The sequence below is a fragment of the Cetorhinus maximus genome, chromosome 19 (genome assembly GCF_964194155.1).
Source record: "Cetorhinus maximus chromosome 19, sCetMax3.hap1.1, whole genome shotgun sequence".
NCBI lineage: Eukaryota > Metazoa > Chordata > Chondrichthyes > Lamniformes > Cetorhinidae > Cetorhinus > Cetorhinus maximus.
This window is the reverse complement of record NC_135897.1, coordinates 38783880-38804330: the sequence shown is the minus strand read 5'-3', so window position 1 is coordinate 38804330 and position 20451 is coordinate 38783880. Positions and strand designations below refer to the sequence as shown.

The following is a 20451-nucleotide window of genomic DNA, read 5'->3' as shown; positions in this document are numbered from 1 at the left end:
TTGAATTCACAGCCTATGGAATGGCTTGGAACTGAGAGTGCCTAGAGCCAAGTGGCTGAAGGAGGTTGATTGGCACCCCATCCACAAACATCCCTCCCCCAGCAATGCACAGTGGCAGCAGTGTGTACCATCTACAAAATGCACTGCAGGAACTCACCAAGGCTCCTTAGACAACACCTTCCAAACCCACGACCACTACCATCTAGAAGGACAAGGGCAGCAGACACATGGGAACACCACCATCTGCAAGTTCCCCTCGAAGCCATTCCCCATCCCGACTTGGAAATATATCACTGTTCCATCACTGTCGCTGGGACTCCCTCCCTAACAGCACTATGGGTGTACCTACACTACATGGACTGCAGCAGTTCAAGGAGGCAGCTCACCATCACCTTCCTAAAGGCAATACGGAATGGGCAATTAATGCTGGCCTAGCCAGTGACACCCATATCCCATAAATGAATTAAAAAAGGTGGTGGTGTGCAATATAAAACTATTTCAAAACAATTCGCTATTGGTGAAGCACTTAAAATGAAGGGGTGCTAATGAACTAAATAAATTCAAGCCTTTATGTATTGTGATTATTGAATGATGTTGAAAAGAAGGGAATTATGCAAAGAAAAGGGTATAAAATAAAAACCCATTTGATAAATTTAAGTTCCATTGAGCACAGGCCAAATTGCCTCTAATTTTGAAACTGTGTGTCTCTTGTTAATGTTGATTGAAAAAGTAGTCACAATGATCATTTTTTAAAATCCAAACATCATGCAATCTTAGAATTTCCAAGAGTATGAAGCCATCCTACAAGTTTGCAAATATAAGGAGTCAGGATGAAAAACATCTTTCTCACCTCTTCCTAGTCTTAAAAAACATTGAGTGTGCCAATACAAAACCAAATGAAGATCTTGTAAGTTAATGGAATCATCTATTTACTGTTGCCAAACAAAATGTCAAAGATTTATTCACCGAATTGGTTATGGGCGTCAAAGGAATTGGATTAACAAGCAAATACCATAGCAGATATTGACTTTGATCAAAAGGATTCTGCTCACCATGAGGGAAGATTCTGCTGAAACAACCTTATGCCAGGATACAGCTTATTAGTATAATTCACTTCTTTATTTGTGCTACAGAACAACCATTCTTGACTTATCTTGTAATAGGTCATGATAGCACAGTTAATGTACTGAAAAAATGAGTTTCTTTGGGCCTCACGTTTTTTTGTTTATTCCAGACTCTCTTGCTATATTCTGAGGAGTATTGCATTGGCTAACCCAGATTAACAATACCTGAACAACCAAATGAAGACTAAATTAATAAAAAGGAAAGTCATCTTTCTGATGGAATGTTTAAGTGTAAACCAACTCTGAAAGAATATAAACTACAGACAGTGTTCAGTTTCTAAATTGCTATTGTCATGATCCCAGCCGATGTTATTACTGGACAAGTCGGATCCCAGAATGGAACCTGGCTTAATAGACCATAATTTTTTTTTAAACTGTGGAGGGTACTTACTGAAACAGATTCACAGGAGTCTGCTGTTGACTTTTTAACCAAAAGGTAAAACATTAACTATATTACACTAGACAACAAAAAGATTGGAAAGATTTCAACACAGACATCAAGGGAAAAAAAAAATTCAAACTCATGCTATCCCTCTTATCCCAGCAATACCTTACAGACCCAACACTCCAGTGAAGAGGTACCACTATGTCCACACCAAAGCTAGAGCTGGTTCAGTTAAAAGGGGTTTATTTTCCAGTAGAGTTCTGAACATTCACTAGAAGTCCTTCCACAATTGATGTTTCCCTTGAGATATCCAGAAAATTCACGAAATTCACTATAACTTTAGGGCAATATACATGAGTTCCTTAAACTTATTTCCTCAGCAGTCTGGCATCATTTCCAGCTAGACTTTTTCTGTCTTCACTCTGTAGTATACATGTACGAACTGAACTAAAATCTGCCCTTCTTTCTCTCCCTGTGGGTCTCTTTATGATCCCTTGTTGCTGGGCAACAGCACAGTTTTTTCCTGCTTTTTGTGTTTGTTTTAACTTCCCTAAACTACTAACCCCATGGTAACCCATCTCTTCACTTCAAGAATCATAAAACCTCATTAAAAATGCATATATACACACAGGCCTGAAGACTTCCCAGCTCCATCTCAAAAAAACTCTAAAATGAAACCAAACCCAAGTCTCACCTTTCTTAACATACAAATTAAAAAAGTCTAAACTAATCTTAAAGCTATATCTTGCTCCTAACACCCAAAACTACAAAATATAATTTAAAACTATATCTGGTTCCTAACTTACTCACAGTGATCCAAATTACTCAGTGAATGTTACTGACCTTCCCATATTCACTGTGTTCTGTGCCTGTTAATCAATGTCATTGGAGGAAATGGACCTTCCAGAATTTCATGAGAATAAAAATACATCCAAGCTAATATTAGCATAGACAAATCAATTGTGGCTAATAGGAATTCCAGTTGGCATTCATGTTGGTAGCACTAAATGAAAACAAGGATACACACCTATCATGAGACTTATACCAAGTGTGCTGTAACTCATAGAGCCCACCATCTTTGCTGCTCTTGCATAGATCCACCCCATAATGTTCATGTTCACAGTACTACCCTGTAAAAAAACAAAGTAGATTAAATTCTGCAGACTTACTTCAATGCAAGACAGATTTATGCGCGCTGCTTGCCATGCATTTACATTTTTCAAACCTGCAAGTGTCAATAAAAATTAAGTCTAAAACTTGTACAAAATACCCAATATCCCACAATAACTACATTTGTCACTCCAAAGAGATTCCACTGCCTCAACTTCCTCCTTCAGCCTGAAAGGAGGTTGGACAATTTTATGCCATGTTTAGTCAATGGGGCTCTTAAAAACTGCACTTCCACCATGAATTGATGGATTTTATGAAACTAGGTGCTACAAAGTGTTGCATCTAGTAAAGTTAACTCAATTCATTCGTCAAAGAGAACGAAATTCAAGCAAATAACACTGGATCTAAACTGAAACCCTCTATGTAAATTACACGTACTAAACTTCTTCATTCTCCCCGACACCCAAGTTTCATTTGAGTGGGAAAATCCCATTAGGTTACACTTAAACTCTGCTCAGTTAGAATTAGTGTCAATTTGTCATTGTGTGGGTACATTCTAGCATTTGTTAAAAGTTCAAAAACAATAGGCTTGAATCTTTTATTTTGGAAAAGCTGCTCTATTTTGTGTCCCTTTCTTGGGAAACAGACCTTCACCAATGGAAATAGCTATTAGGAGGCAAAATGCAAGTGCAGCTTGGAGAAAATTTTCCCTCCTTCAAATACAGTGTAAAAGCAACAACCTAGTGATACAGGGAAAATCAACCAAGGTTGACTGAGAACAGTCCTAGTCATCTCTCCAGGCACCTAGACTAAATAGAATAAGGAGTCTCCATGTAGTAAGAATTCTGACACATTTCCTGAAAACAGTTGGATTGAGTTGGGGGTGTTTGTCAGCTCTTGTTCCTTTAATAAGTCCCTCCGCAGTAGACATTTTCCATAGCCTCCACAAATGCTGTTAACACTGCTCTTTGGAGACACTTAAATAGAGCCCCAACAGGTTTTTCCAGTATATTCCTCTCCTTGTGGAAGGAAATTGTAAAATATATTCTTCTAGCAGTGGACATTGATCAAGTTTGCAAAAGCTACCAAATTAAGAGCAGTAGAATCAGAAGAGGCAGCTTAGAAATCACGGTGAATAGTTATATGGGAAAATAATGGGTGGTATTTAATATAAATATAAAGTATTGGACCCAGTCTATGAGTAGTACTCAAATAATGAGAAAATAAATTTGAAAGACCTAGGACTCTTAAGTAATTTGATGCTTGACATGTCCCCCCAATACAATCAACAAAATAAATAGAATGGCAGCAACACAGCCAAACAGCAAAACAAAGGTCAGAACAAAATCATGATCAAACTCTATCTTAAGCAATGTGTTCACTTCTGGTCGCAGTGATATCAAGATGACATTCACACACAGAAAGCTGTGCAGAGAAGAGCGAGTATTTATGTTGTAAAGAATGTTTAGTAGGCATCGAGATGTGGTTTGAGGAATATAAGAATGTATGTAAACAGTATGAAAAATTATTTTACATATTGAAAGTAGGACAAGGTGCCACAGGTTCAAGCTAGTAAAAGACACATTTTGCACTGAAAGTACAAGTTATTCTTCACACAAAGTCAACAATAATGGAATGGACTGCCAAATACTGGAAGTGAGAACCTTAGAATCTTTTAAGAACTGATGAGATGAAGTTAAGAGGGAACTTCAGGATCATTCTGAGTTAAAGAACCAAGATAGACTAAGCAGTGCTCTTCATTTGTAATTATCTAGTGATATCCAGAATCTGTCATGCGAGGGATCACAGGTGTGCACAATACCCTACTTCTTGAGAATAGTAGAAATACATTTTCAGTGGGTTTCACTACTGTATCTCCCAAAGTAATTTTATAGAATTGAGAATGTTGGCAACAGAACTGCAACAATCAAAACTACCACATGTGGTAACCACAATTTAAGAAAAAGTTGCTTAAGAAAAATTAGGCATTTGATTTTTAAATGTTAAATGGGTACTGCATTGTCATTTTCTCCTTCCTGCTCCCAGTCCTCATCTAGTCCATCCTTCATTAAATTTGCTGCCTTAATAGCAGTAGAATGTTAGAAAGTTATATGCATTAAATAGCTTCTTTATTTGATATAAATGTAAACTAGCAGAGCATACGTTTCTGCAGTCCAGCTCTAGAAGTGTCCTTTTTCAGAATTAGCTTTCTGCTTTCCTATATTGCACAGGGTGATGTATAAAGATGCTGCTTATTTCCAGAGATTTTAATAAGATTAACACAATTATGGCAAACTATTTGGGTTTTTGTTATATCTCAGGATCTAAAATATGCTACTCATACCAGTCTAGCCATGCTTAGTTGCAACCCAAACACAAAGTTTAGCTCTTTGCCTTTGAACCAGCTGACAGCGTACGTGTTTTGTGCGACAGCTAGTGACTCCCCACCAATCCTATAAAAGTGAAAAGAAACATGTGATTAAGTCGCAATTACTTTACAGCTCAATTTTACTCTCAATTACTTCCAGGATCAAATTAGGCAGAGTGCCATCCTGATGTCATGTAAGTAAAGGCATTGTGTAACTGAGCCTTCTCAGCTCAGGGGAGGTGGCAATAAGATTGGAAAAGTAGTAAAATAATTACATACTGAAAGCTACGTTCTAAACTAAACAGTTGTCCAATTGTTAAGTTTCAGCTTGACTTATTTGGTAGCCCTAGAACCTTAAGAGATTCAAGTCCACTCCAGAACTTGAACACAATCTAAGTGGACACTTTAAAGGTAGCGTTGGTATGAGGTCAATAGTTCAACATAGTAACAAGGGACAACTAAGAGATAATAGGAAGTGTAAAATGATAAATAATGCATTTATCCTTAAAATATACACAGGTGGAAGTAGGTAGTCTTTTGAAGTAAAGGGTATAGGATTGGAGGCTCTGTTCAGGGTCAAATAGGAAGCCTAGGCTAGGAACAGCCTGAAACGCTAGCTGGAAAGGAGGAATTAATCCATGGTGAGGGAACAGAGTTTGTGGTGGGGGGACAAAGGCACAGGTTTTGGTCTTTCTCATGTCTAATTGAACAAAATTGCACTTCACTCAGGCCTGAATATTGGACAAGCAGGGTGAGAGCAGAGATACTATCAAGGGGTAGAGAGAACTGGTGGAGGTGCAGCTGGGTTTCATCAACATACACAATGTCATGACAAATGATAGGCCAAGGTGCAGCACGTAGATGAGAAACAGGTTGGGGTCAAGGGCAGTCCCTTGGTGGGCTCGAGGTAATGGTGAGAAATAGCAGAAAGAGAAACCACTGCCGCAAGATTCTCTGACTACACTGGATTGACAAGAGTGGAACCAGGCAACGGCAGTTCCACTTAGCTAGATAATAGAAGAGATACAATGGAGGACAGTGGTGTGGTCAACCTTGTCAACAGCTGCAGAGGTCAAAAAGGATGAGAAGTGAGAGTGTACTGTGATCAAAGTCACAGAGCATGACATTTATAACTTTGTTTAGAGCCCATCCGCAGCTGTGACAGGGACAGAAACCTAATTGGAGAGGTTCAAACATGGAATTGCAGGGAAGATGGGCACAAATTTGGGAGGTGACAACAGGTTCAAAGGCTTGAGAGGAAAAAGAGGTTGGAGATGCAATGGTTGCATGCAAATGTTGAGGGCAGTCTAGTACTATTGGATCTCAATCCCAAGATAAAGGGTCAGCCATTTTGGAATGAGATTAGGCCAGAGCTGTGAATCTGTAGAATTCTCTACCCAAGAGCTGTGGATGTTCTGACGTCAAGTATATTCAAGGCTGAGGTCAAAAGAATTTTGAGCAGTATGGGTATCAAAGGATATGGGGATACGGTGAGAAAGTGGAGTTGACATACAAAATCAACCATGATCTGAATAAATGGCAGAGCAGGCTCAAGGGGCTGTATGACACACTCATGCTCCTATTTTGTAATGTTCTTAACAGGATGTGTAACATCTTTAAACAAATGGGTTAATGCCAGCATTAAAATAATAAATTGGAAAACTTGTTGTCACATTGCCCAGCAAATAATCTAGAGATTGCTTATATTTTTAAAATGTATTTCCATTTTTACTCATTGTTTTATCCCCAGCTTTTAGCATTATCGATTTTTTTCCCCCCTACCTCACCCCCACTAGGGCCATCTGTCACTTTCCATAGTGCTTACCCTGGTCCTGCCATTATCACATTCTGCTTTCCACTCTTAATGTCACCACTAGCACCTCCTTTAGCCAGTACCACCACAACCCTTTCATCTTTTGTTTATGACATCTTTCGCAATCTTTCCTTTGCCTCCACCTATCGCTGGCCTTCTATCCAGCTTCACCTGTTCCGCGCCCCTTAAACAGTATATATTTCACCACATTTCTACTCCCCTTAACTCTGAAGAAGTCATATGGACTTGAAACGGTTAACTCTGTCTTTCTCTCCACAGATGCTGTCAGGCCTGCTGAATTTTTTGTTTTTGTGCTAGAGATTACTTAGTTGGTTGTATAGCATCTATACTAACAGAAAATAATCAACTCACCCAAAGACAAATCTTCCCAGTTCCATTAGCCAAAATGCATTCAACAGTGCTCCAGTAGCAACAATAACCTTAAAAAGAGAGATGCACATATTTATATTGTTTTCCATCCATGTGGATTTCTTCTCCTTTATTAGGTCTTTCACACCTTGGAAAGATAAAACAAAAGAACCCACAGCACAATGACTATATGCTCAACCTTTTCATTACCGAACGAGATATCTTATAACCAAGTTAGGAGGAGGTCTCTACACTTTGCTATTTTGTGATAACTTGATTTCTGGCACCCAGGGAATGGTCAGCTCGTGTCTAATAAAAGTGTACATTGCAGTGAATCAGAGACAGCGTAAGCTTCAGGATGAGCTGCACTTTAAAAAAAAAAGTCCAAGGCCAGAAAACTGGTCATTTGCCTTGTGCACATAGACATGCCGATTTGCCACTTTGGCAAACTCTTCACCTCCTTTGGGCATCAAAAATTAAACAAATATTTAGACTCCAACATAACTTTGGCAATTAAAGGTAATTACAATGAAAGGTGCCTCTGGAGGGATGGTTTTATGGGACTTCTGTTTGAAACAGAGGAGCACAGTTGCAATTAAAAAGTTTAGGCACCAAGGTCCACACTGTTGAAACATTTAGAATCTAACTTCTGGGAGAAAACTTCTGCATATCCATGCAAGCTCAAAGCTCTTTTCTGGATAGCAGAGCTAAAGGAACAGTAGGGAAATGTGAAACAGAGTGCTGGCTGGCTGAAACCCAAGACTGGCAGCTGCAGTCTAAATGCACTCTTGAACAGAAACACATATTAAAATGATCTGGTTGACTGACACCAGGGCAGATACTCAAGAATGCAGTATTCTTGATTCCATTGAGCGCTTTATAAACAGTCACAGAATAAATGTGAATTTTTACTCACTTGTCCAACACAGACAAACAAGCTGAAGATTATGGTTCCCAAACTGCAAGAAAAGTTTTAAAAGTTATATTTGTAGCATTCAGGTCACACAATTCCATTTTAAAAATTAAAATTAGTTCAATCATTTATAAGAAAAGCAATAAAAGTCGTTGCAAGCTTCTCTTGTTGATGCTCTTACCGTATTCCAAATACTCTGTCCAGTAAAAATCCTCCAAAAAAGCAGAGGACAACATTGGGCCAGGAATACCATGCATACATTTGCATGAATGTGACAGTATTAATCTTCATATCCTGCCAAAAAGAGAAAAAAAAATCATACCAAGTTGGAATTTCAAATAATGTAGTCAAGAATTCTAAAATTTTACAGAAGACAATCAACTACATTGAGTAATAATGTGTCATAATACACAATCAATACCTACAATCTGATCATCAGATTTTAAATTGGCAAGTCACAAGTCATATATCACATCAAGCAATGCGGCACTTATTAGATAAGGTTGAAAATTCAAACTTTGAGTGTTTTTTCTAATCCGGTCAATTCCTCTTACTTCGATTTATAATTCCAAATGTCCTAGCACCATTTTCCCACTTTTATGGATTAGGTTACTAAATAAATCTGATGATTCAATTTTATCATAAAACTTTGTCATCATCAGGAAGAAACTGTATAATGATAACTCCACAGAAATGTTAGGCCAAGTAATGTTGACAGATTGAGAAAAGGAATAGAAAATCAATTTAAATTCACTAAACTCATTGGTTTAAATTTAGGTTTAAATGACAAGACTCATTCTTAGATTCCAAACTGAACATATTGCAGCCAATATTACATATTAATCCACAGCTTGTATTACAATTCCTGCCATATTGCGTAGTCGACAGCGAAATAATTAATTTCAACTAATTTACAGCTTGGAAAATTTCCATTATTTAGAGTATAAGAACTTCAGCAAATTTCAAAGAATCATTAAAACTATAACTACAGAATTAACAGATCTATAGACAAACACATTACATTACTTACAAAGCTGTAACATTAAGACGTCAACCTGTGCACCACAATGGACAACTTCTATCATCTAGGACTTAGTCTCGACATGAACCTACATCTCAACATAAGCATAGGCGAGTGCATATTCTCCTTCAATTTTGCACTTGTAACATCACATACCTATTCTCATGTTGCAAGTGTTGCATGTTGCAGTACTTTAATGTGCTTCATGAAATTATTTTTACACTATACAAAGTGTAAATAATCTCTTGTTTTTGTTTTTTTTGCAGCAATGACATTTGTATCCATGCTAAACTTAAACTAGGTATATCCCTGCCTCACTAAATGTTTGGGTGTTGAATACCAAATATTGCAAAAGTGTTCTCCCCTACACATCAAAAATATTCATAAAAACAGAAATGAACATGCGTTTATCACACTTTTTTTCATAAAGTAACCATGTTCAATTCATGCATTCTTGAATGTATTGCCAATAACTTCAATTGGAGTGTTACGTAAATAAAAAGGCACTGGGATTTACGGACTATAATTTGGTTATACTTTTTACGGCTAGGTTTCAGCAGAAACACAAGCACTCAGTAACTAATTTTAAACATTGAAAAACAGATGATATTGGCTACCATGTGTGATTTGATAGAGGTATTCAAGATCATGAGGGGTCTGGGATAGTGTAGATAGGGAGAAACTGTTCTCATTGGTGGAAGGATCGAGAAGTAGAGGGCAAAGATTTAAGGTAATTGGCAAAAGAAGCAATAGCCATGTGAGGATAAACTTTTCCATGCAGTGAGTGGTTAGGATCTGCAATTTACTGCCCGAGACTGGTGGAGGCGGTGTCAATTTTCAAAAGGGAATGGAATCATTACTTGAAAAGCAAAAATTTGCAGGGCCGAGGGGAAAAGGCAGGTGAGTGGCACAAGGTGAATTGCTCCTTCAGAGGGACAGCAGGCACGATGGGCTGAATGGCCTCCTTCTGTACCAGAGCCATAAGAACAAACTTACTCATTGGTGAAATAAAACAATCAAAGTCTGTATTTGGCTTTGTCATCACTGTGATTGTTTCATTCACATGTATGATAGATGCTACTTATTTCATATTATACTTCTGTGAGCAACACATGTATCAACAAGCCTACTAGGTATTTCAAAGGACATTAATACTCAGCCAGGTAGGATGGGACTGAAGTCACCTGAATGGAAGCGGTAGCAAACTCTCTTGACCAAGTTAGTTAGGTTTTTATGACAATCGAGAAGCTTTCAGGGACCTCTATCCCTGGTCCCAGTCTATGAGTTATCAGACATATTGAAATTAATTTCAGAACTTTGCTATGTTGGATTTGAACTTACAACTTTCAGGTAGCTGATTCAATACCATAATATTAATGTACACCTACTTTAATTCAGTAATATTTCAATGATGCTTTTTCTTTCTTGCCCAAAACATATCAAGGCATTAAATATACTATAGCTTGAGGGAATTTGGAATGCCATAGCCTGTGACTTGACATCTATTTCCAAATTAGTTCCATTATTTAACTTTTTAATGCAGTATATAAGCTTTCCTCCAATGCTTTCCATTAACAGCATGGTGGAAAGAAAAAAACTGGTGAGATCATGCCATTTTATTGCAGCTTATATCTGATTTGCAAAGGAAGACATATCAACGTATTATTTTCTGACAGTTAAAAAACAACATTGTACAGAACAAAACCTGAGTAGTTTGTAATTGCCATTGCTCAATCTCAACAACTCAACCCCCCTGGTCACATCACAACTGAACTGGTTTAGGAGCATTCAAGGCATCATGATTCTAGTACATAACTCAATAAAAGAGTAAACTATATAATTATGTTTCTGCATATCAAACATAAAATTTGCCATGAACCAGAGCATTCAGGCAGCGCATTAGAACATATTTTTGAAAGAATGCATGAAAATATTTGTTGAGCTACTTAAGAGTGGTATCCTGCTGCAGCTTTATCAATACAGCTGAAAATATGTTCATCAAAAAAATAAGCACTTTTATTCAGTGACCAATCCAACAACTAAGAGTAACATGGTTTTAAAGGAATAAAATAACTTTAAAAATGCAGAATCATTTACTTGTTTATTAGGTGTACAGTAATCAGTATCATAGTACATTGAAAAAAAATGCTTTTAAAATTTGCCTAGTGTCCCAATATCTAAAGGAAACTTAATTTTGAGTGTCTTCTCGAAGGTGAGCCAACAGGGGCAATTTAATGAAAACTCAATTCAATCTGGAGGCATGACCAATTGTGTGGGCAGGGCTACAAATGTGTTCCGAAAGTTGTGGTTGAAGGGTTTAAATAGCAAAAACTCTTCAAACCATTAGCAAAGTTGTAAAATTGTCCCAAAAAATAAAATCCAACCTGTTCTAAGCAGCTATTTCTAATATTATAGCGCTTTGCACGTAAGAAATAAGTGCATTCTGGAAGGAAAGTGGTTTACATAGATTCAGCAACCACTGCTGCAGTCAAATAACAGATTTACTGAACTGACCTATTTATACAAGTGTAATTGAAGTTAACATATGACTATTAAATGTTGGCATAACACCTGAAGTACTTAAGTGTTCATGAGTGTCATAGAATTCAAGATACAGGTAACATGCCAATCATACAATAAATATTCATAGCACCAGTTGCACTCCAATAGTTTTCTTTAAAGTTAGCAAGTGCTGTACTGTATGTTTAAAATTTTCAACTTACACTCAGAAATTGGGTCTGCAGAGCAGCTGGATTATCATAGCAGAAATAACTACCTGAAAAAGAGAAAACATATCCATATTGTTATGTATGCCTAATATCATATGTATATTTGAGGTATAGCTTTTAGAAATCCAATCTTAAATATAAGTTCATTGGGGGAAAATCCTGGCAAACATCTAGAGGCTGACTTACCACACAGACTTCAGATAATTACAATTCAAAGGGTAACTTGCGTTTATTGGATAAAGTCAGAGTAAAAGGGTGAGAATCAAAACAGCAGCTGATCTTAAACAGGAGACATACATTTGAATTAGGAGCAGGACTAAACCACTCGACACCCTCGAGCCTACTCTGCCATTAAATAAGTTCATGGCTCATCAGGCTGTAACCTCAACTCCACTTTCCCGCCTACCCCCTATAACCTTTCACCCCCTTGCTTATCAAAACATGACGTCTGCAATTATACCAGTAAAAGATGTCATTCATGTGTCTTCCCAGAATTAAGAAAACCTTTGAAATTAAAGGGGATTAATTTATACTTCGACCTGGGAACAGGTTGTGTATGTCACATTGCCATAGAGATGGGTAGAGCTTAGTGGGATTCTTTGATTTAGTGTTTATCCTTGGGAATTCAGTTAGGGTATAGCCAGTAGGCAAGACTGATTATTTGGAAAAGCTTCGACTCTTAAGGAGTTTTCAGTTCCTTGGAAGTGGGGAGATAAAACCAGATCAAAACCTGAAGCATATGAAATGCTAGATCTATCGTCCACGACACACCCTTCGAGTTGGAGCTGGTATAAGACAATTCAGCATAAGACAAAATTGGAAAGAGGAAAAAAGAAACAGGAAGATTTGTTTAGATGGAAGGTAAAGGAAAAAATCGACAGTAATCCTCTCAATAAAAGGCTGCTAACCTTGTTGCAGTTGGAGTTCTGGAAGTAATCAGCTTGGTTGCAGTTTGAAAGCATAACAGTGGTCAATTGGAAATTAAGGGTGCTTGCTAATGTTTCAAGCCACTCTGCAGGAGTCACAGGAAGGCCCATGCTGGAGCTGTGAAATCTTGAGTTAAGAGGTTAGGAAAAAAATTGGAGGTTGCTTAGCCAAAAGCCAATGGAAGGGCCCCCATGAAATCTTGTACCTGGGAGAAGAGTTGGATCACTGAAGAGAAATCAGAGTGAATTCCAGAAAGCAGTGATATGCCTTTTGAGTTTGTTCCAGGAAAAGCAAATGAACACTTTTTTGTAATTTTGAAAGATCAGATAACTCTTGGGTAGGGGGCAAAGGAGAAGTAAAAAATATAACTGAGTTTATAGCATAAGGCTTTATAAACTATAGTGTCAAGTTAATAGTGCGTGCTTCTTTAATTCTTTTTGAAATATAATAAAGCTTGTTTTTGTTCTAATCCAGGACAATCTGTGCCTATCTTCTGTTGATGTTTGACTATAAACTGTTTGATTAAAAATACGATAAGCCTATCATCAAGTTCTGCTGGGAGATGCTGATTCTGGCAATTTTCATTTACCTAATTTGCAACTTCAATTTCCAACTATGACCACACGCTGGGCTCTCCTCTGTTCACACATTTCTTAGGCATCTGCCTAAGATCTGTCGACAACCTCCTCCAATCTCTAACATTCTTCTTCGATATTTAGAATTCTCTAGCTGCTGCACAATTATTTGTCTCCTCTGCAATCTCAACAACTTTTTGTGAACTGGGCTGTGTATCTGCCATTCCTTTTTGATACCATGCTGGCATATTAGAGGGCTGGATTGGCAGGAATGCAGCACGCAGCGAGGTGGTAGCCTTGACAGCATATGTTGACGTGTACAGACACAAGGAGCCAAACAGCTGCCATCAATAGTGTGCTAGCCTATGATTCGATGGTGTGCTAGTCTATGATTCTATCAATATGCAGGTTTGCACCAGGGCGAGTTTGTCTTCAGTGGCAAGCAGGTGGTAAGTACAAAGAGTTTGCAATTTTTGACCAAAAGTCAGGGGCCAACCACTGATTTGAGTTGGTCCAAGTTGAGTGGAATGCCTGAGGTGGTGGTTGCGGCGAAGGGCGGTGCGTCCTGCAAGTTGTCAATTTCAGTTGTGAGAAGGGATGATATACTAAATGGGTCAACAAACGAGGCTTTATGGATTGAGCTTAGAAATAAAAAAGGGGCAGTCACACTACTGGGTGTATACTACAGACCCCCAAATAGTGAAAGGGAGATAGAAGAACAAATATGTAGGCAAATTTCTGCTTGTAAGAACAAGAGGACAATAATAACAGGAGACTTCAACTATCCTAATATCAACTGGGATTCAAGCAATATAAGGGGCACTGAGGGAGAAAAACTCATGCAGTGTGTCCAGGAAAAAATTTTCAACCAATTAGTGACAAACCCAACAAGAGGAGATGCAATTCTAGACCTAGTCTTGGGGAACGAAGAAGGGAAAGTGGGTGAAGTGACAGTGGGCGACCACATCGGGGACAGTGATCACAATTCAGTTAGGTTTAGCATTACCATGGAAAAGGACAGAGATAAGGCAGGAGTAAAAGTCTTGAAGTGGGGGAAGGCAAATTTTGCAGAAATGAGAAGGGACTTGGCTGAGGGAGGATAAAACAGTGGAAAACCAGTGGGAAGCACTAAAAAGCGAGATCCTAATTGTACAAAGTAGTCATGTCCCCAACAAAAACAACAGTGGTACCACCAAATCTAGACCCCCTGGTTGTCTAGAGGAATACAGGGGAAGTTCAAACAGAAAAAGAAAGCGTACGATAGGCACAAAGAACTAAGCACTGCAGATAGCCTAGACGAATATAGGAAGTACAGGGACGATCAAAGAGAGGGCTTGAAAAAAGATTAGCAAGTAAAGTTAAAGATAACCCAAAGATGTTTTACCAATACAATAATGCTAAAAGGTTAGGTAAGGAAAAAGTGGGGCCTATCAGAAACTTGTGTGTAGATGCAGAGGCTGTGGGAAGGGTTTTAAATGAATATTTTGTCTCCGTGTTTACAAAGGAAAGGGAGGATGTAGATATAGTAGTCCAGGAGGAACACTGCGAGATATTGGACGGAATAGTCATAAAGAGAGAGGAAGTACTTGAAGGGTTGAAATCCTTGAAAGTTGATAAGTCACCAGGGCCAGATGGATTGTTTCTGAGGCTGCTGAAGGAAGTCAGGGAGGAGATAGCAGATGCTCTGAGGATGATTTTCCAATCTTCACTAGATACAGGGGAGGTACCGGAGGACTGGAGAAATGCAAATGTAGTTCCATTGTTTAAAAAGGGATCAAAGAAAATGCCAAACAATTCTAGGCCAGTTAGTCTTACATCAGTGGTGAGCAAATTAGTAGAATCAATCCTGAGAGATAGGATTAACTGTCATGTGGAAAGGCATGGACTAGTCAGGGATGGTCAGCATGGATTTGTTAAAGGAAGGTCTTGCCTCACAAATTTGATTGAATTCTTTGAGGAAGTGACAAGAAGGGTTGATGAAGGTAGTGCAGTGGATGTTGTGAACATGGATTTTAGCAAGGCATTTGACAAGGTCCCACATGGCGGATGGGTCAGGAAAGTAAAAGCCCATGGGATTCAGCGTAATGTGGCAAACTGGATAAAAGGTTGGCTTTGTAACAGGAAACAAAGGGTAATGGTCGATGGATGCCCTTGCGAATGGAAAGTTGTCTCAAGTGGTGTTCCACAGGGCTTGGTGTTGGGACCCTTGCTGTTTGTGTTATATATTAACAATTTGGACGTGAATGTGGGTGGCACGATTGGGAAATTTGCAGACGACACAAAGATTGGCTGAGTAGTGGATAGTGTAGAGGATAGCCATAATCTCCAAAATGATAAAGATGGGTTGGTGGAGTGGGAGGTAAAGTGGCAGATGGATTTTAACATAGAGAAGTGTGAGGTCATACATTTAGGGAGGTCAAACAGTTACAAGGATTACACAATAAATGGGAATATACTAAGAGGGGTAGATGAAGTGAGAGATCTTGGCGTCCAAGTACACAGGTCCCTGAAGGCAGCAGTTCAAGTAGACAAGGTTGTAAAGAAGACATATGGAATGCTCTCCTTCACTGGCAGAGGTATAGAATATAAAAGTTAGGATATAATGTTGGAATTGTATAAAACACTGGTGAGGCCACAACTGGAGTATTGTGTGCAGTTCTGGTCACATTACAGAAGGACGTAATAGCTCTGGAGAGAGTGCAGAGGAGGTTTACAAGAATGTTGCCAGGGTTAGAAAAGTGTAGCTACGAGGAGATATTGGATAGGTTGGGGTTATTCTCCTTAGAACAAAGAAGGCTGAGAGGTGACTTGACTGAGGCGTACAAAATTATATGGGGAATAGATAGAGTGGACAGGATAAAATTGTTTCCAGTGATGGAGAATTCTAGAATCAGGGGACATAGATTCAAGATAAGTGGCAGAAGGTGTAGGGGGGACATGAGGAAGAACTTTTTTACGCAGATGGTAGTGGTGTCTGGAATTCGCTGCCCAAGTTGGTGGTAGAGGCAGAAACTTGAAACTCTTAAAAAGTACCTGGGTCTGCACCTTAATTGCTGTAAGCTGCAGGGCTATGGGCCAGGTGCAGGAAGGTGGGATTAGAAAGGGCACCTGGCATGGACAAGATGGGCCGAATGGCCTCCTTCTGTGCTGTAACTTTTCTATGGTTCTATGTGACTGTGTCACATGAGATGGGATATGTTTTTATTTTTCATATAACCTTTTTGTTTAAGTGGTAAAAGCTTTAGGAAACGTCATTGCGTTCGTGGATAAGGTTTCCTAAAAAACATAAAGGCCGTTTGGTCTTTTCGCCTGCCCACCAACCGTAAGGTTGGACGGCCAGCGTAAACTTTACATTAATTACTTTATTAATGGCCTTAACAGGCCTATAAATTAGCGGCGGGCGTGCAGCTGGCTCCGATGCGTGCCTGCCGAACGAAACATCGCGATGATGTCGGGACACACGCCCGATGTCATCACGTGTCATTTTACACGCCGGCAGGTCTGGCCTATTCCCACATGCCGACTGAAAAATCCTGGCCTTGAAGCTTGGAGTTCGGCAGTTATCTCGCAAAAGAACAGCAGTGTTGATCATATCCACTCTCGAATGCTTCCAGACCACAATCGTGTAAGTCATCTGAGTAACTATAGTAATTAGGGCCAAAAATGACTCTGCAAGCCATTCTGAACACTTTTCATGGTTTTACATCACTGCTTTTTGATTCTTCTAAACCGCACAGGTGCCCCACGTTCCAATACAGGACCAATAAAAGACGTGAAAATGGTTACAAGGTCATCGCTTGAGAGGGATTGAAATATATTCTCAAGCTCAGCTGTACTGCCTCACAGCTGATAAATGTTATTTCACAAGCAAGATTGACAATACATTGTCACCAGATCTCTCAACCTTACATTTGCTCACACTCAACACCATCTGATTCTTGACAGTCCAGCTCCCCAGCATTGTTCTCCTTGTTTTCACTATTACACATTTCACATATAACATGCACTACTTTATATTCTTGAACATGTTTCATTTCCCCTCTCTACATTTTTTTCTAAAAGTCTGATTCAATCTGCTCCCACCCATTGAGTTCACTGTTTATTAAAATGACTAAAAGTTACCAATGTCTTTGGAATAACAGAAACCGTCACACATATATGGGGAGGTGGTGGCATAGTGGTATTGTCACTGGGTTAGTATTCCAGAGACCCAAGGTAATGCTCTGGGGACCGGTGTTTGAATCACAACCATTTATAATCTGGAATTAAAAGTCTGGCAATCACCATTGCAGATTGTCATAAACCATCTGGTTCACTAATGTCCTTTAGGGTAGGAAATCTGCTGCCCTTACCTGGTCTGGCCTACATGTGACTCCAGACCCACAGCAATGTGGCTGACTCTTAAAAATATCCTCTAAACAAGGGCAATTAGGGATGGCAATAAATGCTGGCCTAGCCAGTGATGCCAATATCCCATGAACAAATGTAAAAAAAATGATTGAGCTCAAAATAGATTAGCTTGGTTTCTTGCCAAGGCACATCTGATCCTTACATTCCTTTACAAACACTCCTTTCAAGTGAAGCAGCTTTTCACTTGCACTTCCCTCAACCTAGTCTCCTGCATTCGTTGCTCCCAATGCAGTTTCCTCTACACTGGAGAGACCAAACGCAGACTGGGTGACCGCTTTGCAGATCACCTTCGGTCTGTCCGCAAGCATTACCCAGACCTCCCTGTCGCTTGCCATTTCAACACTCCACCCTGCTCTCTTGCCCACATGTCTGTCCTTGGCTTGCTGCATTGTTCCAGTGAAGCTCAACGCAAACTGGAGGAACAGCACCTCATCTTCCGACTAGGCACTTTACAGCCTTCCGGACTGAATATTGAGTTCAACAATTTTAGATCTTGAACTCTCTCCTCCATCCCCACCCCCTTTCCGTTTCTTCCCCCTCCTTTTTGTTTTTTCCAATAATTTATATAGATTTTTCTTTTCCTACCTATTTCCATTATTTTTAAATGTATTTCCACCCATTGTTTATCTCTACCTTTTAGTATTCCCCCACCCCCACTAGAGCTACCTGTACCTTGGCTGTCCTGCCCTTTACTCTTAATTAGCACATTCCTTTAGATAATATCACCACCTTCAACATCTCTTTGTTCTTTTGTCTGTGACATCTTTTGGTTATCTCCACCTATTACTGGTTGCGTGTCCCAACAACCCCCCCCCACCCCTTAAATCAGCTTATATTTCACCCCTTTCTTATTTTTACTTAGTTCTGTTGAAGGGTCTTGAGGACTCGAAACGTCAACTGTGCTCTCCTCCGCCGATGCTGCCAGACCTGCTGAGTTTTTCAAGGTATTTGTTTCTTATTCCTTTATTCCAGTTTTTCAAACTACCCTAATTGCTGCTTCTATAGAATATAAACCACCCGGATGGCAAAATACAGTCCGCACATCAATACCTGAAAGTCTTAGAAGACAAATTACTTTGTAATGAACTATTGAGTTCCTACATGCATTCCAAAGTGTACGCGTGAACAATGTAGTTCCTTGCGTTCGCTACCAACTTCAAAGAAAGTTTCGTGCAACATAAACACACTGCAGTTTCACAGGAAGTCACATTAAAGTCAGATGGCAGCCCCCACCTCAATCACAACTGCAGCATTCACATTAGCGACTGAATGTAAATTCTCCAACTAACTTTAGGCATCTTAAAAGAACATCAAAGACCTCGAGAGTAAATAAAACATGAGTGGGGACAGGTGGGTTACAAGCACTAAACGACGAGAGCCCCGACCGCAACTTCCCCACCAGCACCCGGCCAGATTGGGTTTAAATCATGTCCCCGAGTCCCGCAGCAGGTGAAGCCGAGCCCGGACGGTGGACACCGACTCGCCGGCGGCAGGGTCTCCTCCCTCCCGGCCCCATTCCACTCACCGAAGCCCAGGAAACACATGAGGGCCAGCACCACGAAGCGGTGCGGCCATCTCCGGGGATCAGACAGGGCCGCGGCACAGCCTTGGCTCGGCCGATCGTCCGACTCCCGGCCTGGCTCGCCGGCTTCCCCGGGCAGCAGAGCTTCTCTCTCCGCCATCCCGTCCCGTCCCGTCACCGGGCCGCTGCCGCTGCTGCTGCCTCCCGCGCGCTCACGTGACCCAGGTCACCTGACATCACGGCCCTCACTTCCTGGAGACCGGTCAGGGACTTCCTGGAGACGGATGGGGATCCTCCAGCAGAGCAGGTAGGAAACACTCAGCCATTCTCAACATCAACACAAGCTGAGCTCGGCCGTCCCCTCATTCCTAATCCCATCAATGTCACAATGTTCACACTTCCCCTGATGTTGACAAAAGGAAATATTAAATATGAGAAAGCACGATCGAGCTCTCCATTCCCTATTAAAACTGAAAGGAGAAAGAATTTTGCTCTCCCAGTTTGTTGATGCAAAGGTCTCCCAAACACTGTATTCCAGACTCATCGAGTACAGGACCCAACAAACATGGATTTAAAAAAAAAATGATGCTCACTCTCAGTGTTGTTCACTTTTACTATCTAAGATTTTAGATTTTTAAAAATTTGTTCTTGGGACATGGATGAAGTCGACAAGGTCATGTTTATTGCCCATCCCATGCCTTAAGACGGTAATGGTGATGGCTCTTCTCAAACCAGTCCTTGCTTCACTACGGTTTTCGAACACCAAAATGTATATTTATATAGCATTTTCAATGTCATGAAAGGTCCCAAGGTGCTTCACATTATGAAATAAAGAATGACACCAAACCACATGGGAAATATTACATCAGATGACCACAGCCAGGTTACGCCTGGGCAGCACCAGGACTAACGTCCTGGGGTGTACATTTGCTAGAGTGGTTGGGGAGGGTTTAAACTAAAATGGCAGGGGGATGGGAACCAATGCAAGGAGTCAGAGGAGGGGGAATCAAGGACAAGAACAAAAGACAGAAAGAGGAATAAGAAAAGTGATAGGCAGAGAAATCAAGGGCAAGAGTCAAACAGGGCCTCAGTGAAAAATAGTGGGAACGGGACAAGTAATGTTAAAAAGACAAGCCTTAAGGCTTTGTGCCTTAACGCGAGGAGCACTTGCAATAAAGTGGATGA

General features: G+C 40.0%; 1 protein-coding gene across 2 annotated transcripts in view; it reads right to left on the bottom strand.

Annotated features, from left to right (window-relative positions):
- The window catches only part of mfsd1 (major facilitator superfamily domain containing 1), a 47450-nt gene extending 27935 nt beyond the window's left edge, over positions 1 to 19515 (bottom strand). Inside the window, exons 1-7 of one of the 2 annotated variants that reach the window (XM_078563751.1) lie at positions 19270 to 19515; positions 11827 to 11879; positions 8264 to 8376; positions 8086 to 8128; positions 7173 to 7240; positions 4964 to 5072; positions 2537 to 2639 (exon numbers count right to left, since the gene is read on the bottom strand). In XM_078563751.1, coding sequence (XP_078419877.1) covers positions 2537 to 2639; positions 4964 to 5072; positions 7173 to 7240; positions 8086 to 8128; positions 8264 to 8376; positions 11827 to 11879; positions 19270 to 19426 — 646 coding nt within the window. In that variant the 5' untranslated portion in view covers positions 19427 to 19515. The remainder of the gene's footprint in view (positions 1 to 2536; positions 2640 to 4963; positions 5073 to 7172; positions 7241 to 8085; positions 8129 to 8263; positions 8377 to 11826; positions 11880 to 19269) is intronic. The other variant, XM_078563750.1, reaches the window with a different exon arrangement.
- Positions 19516 to 20451: the final 936 nt, after the last annotated feature.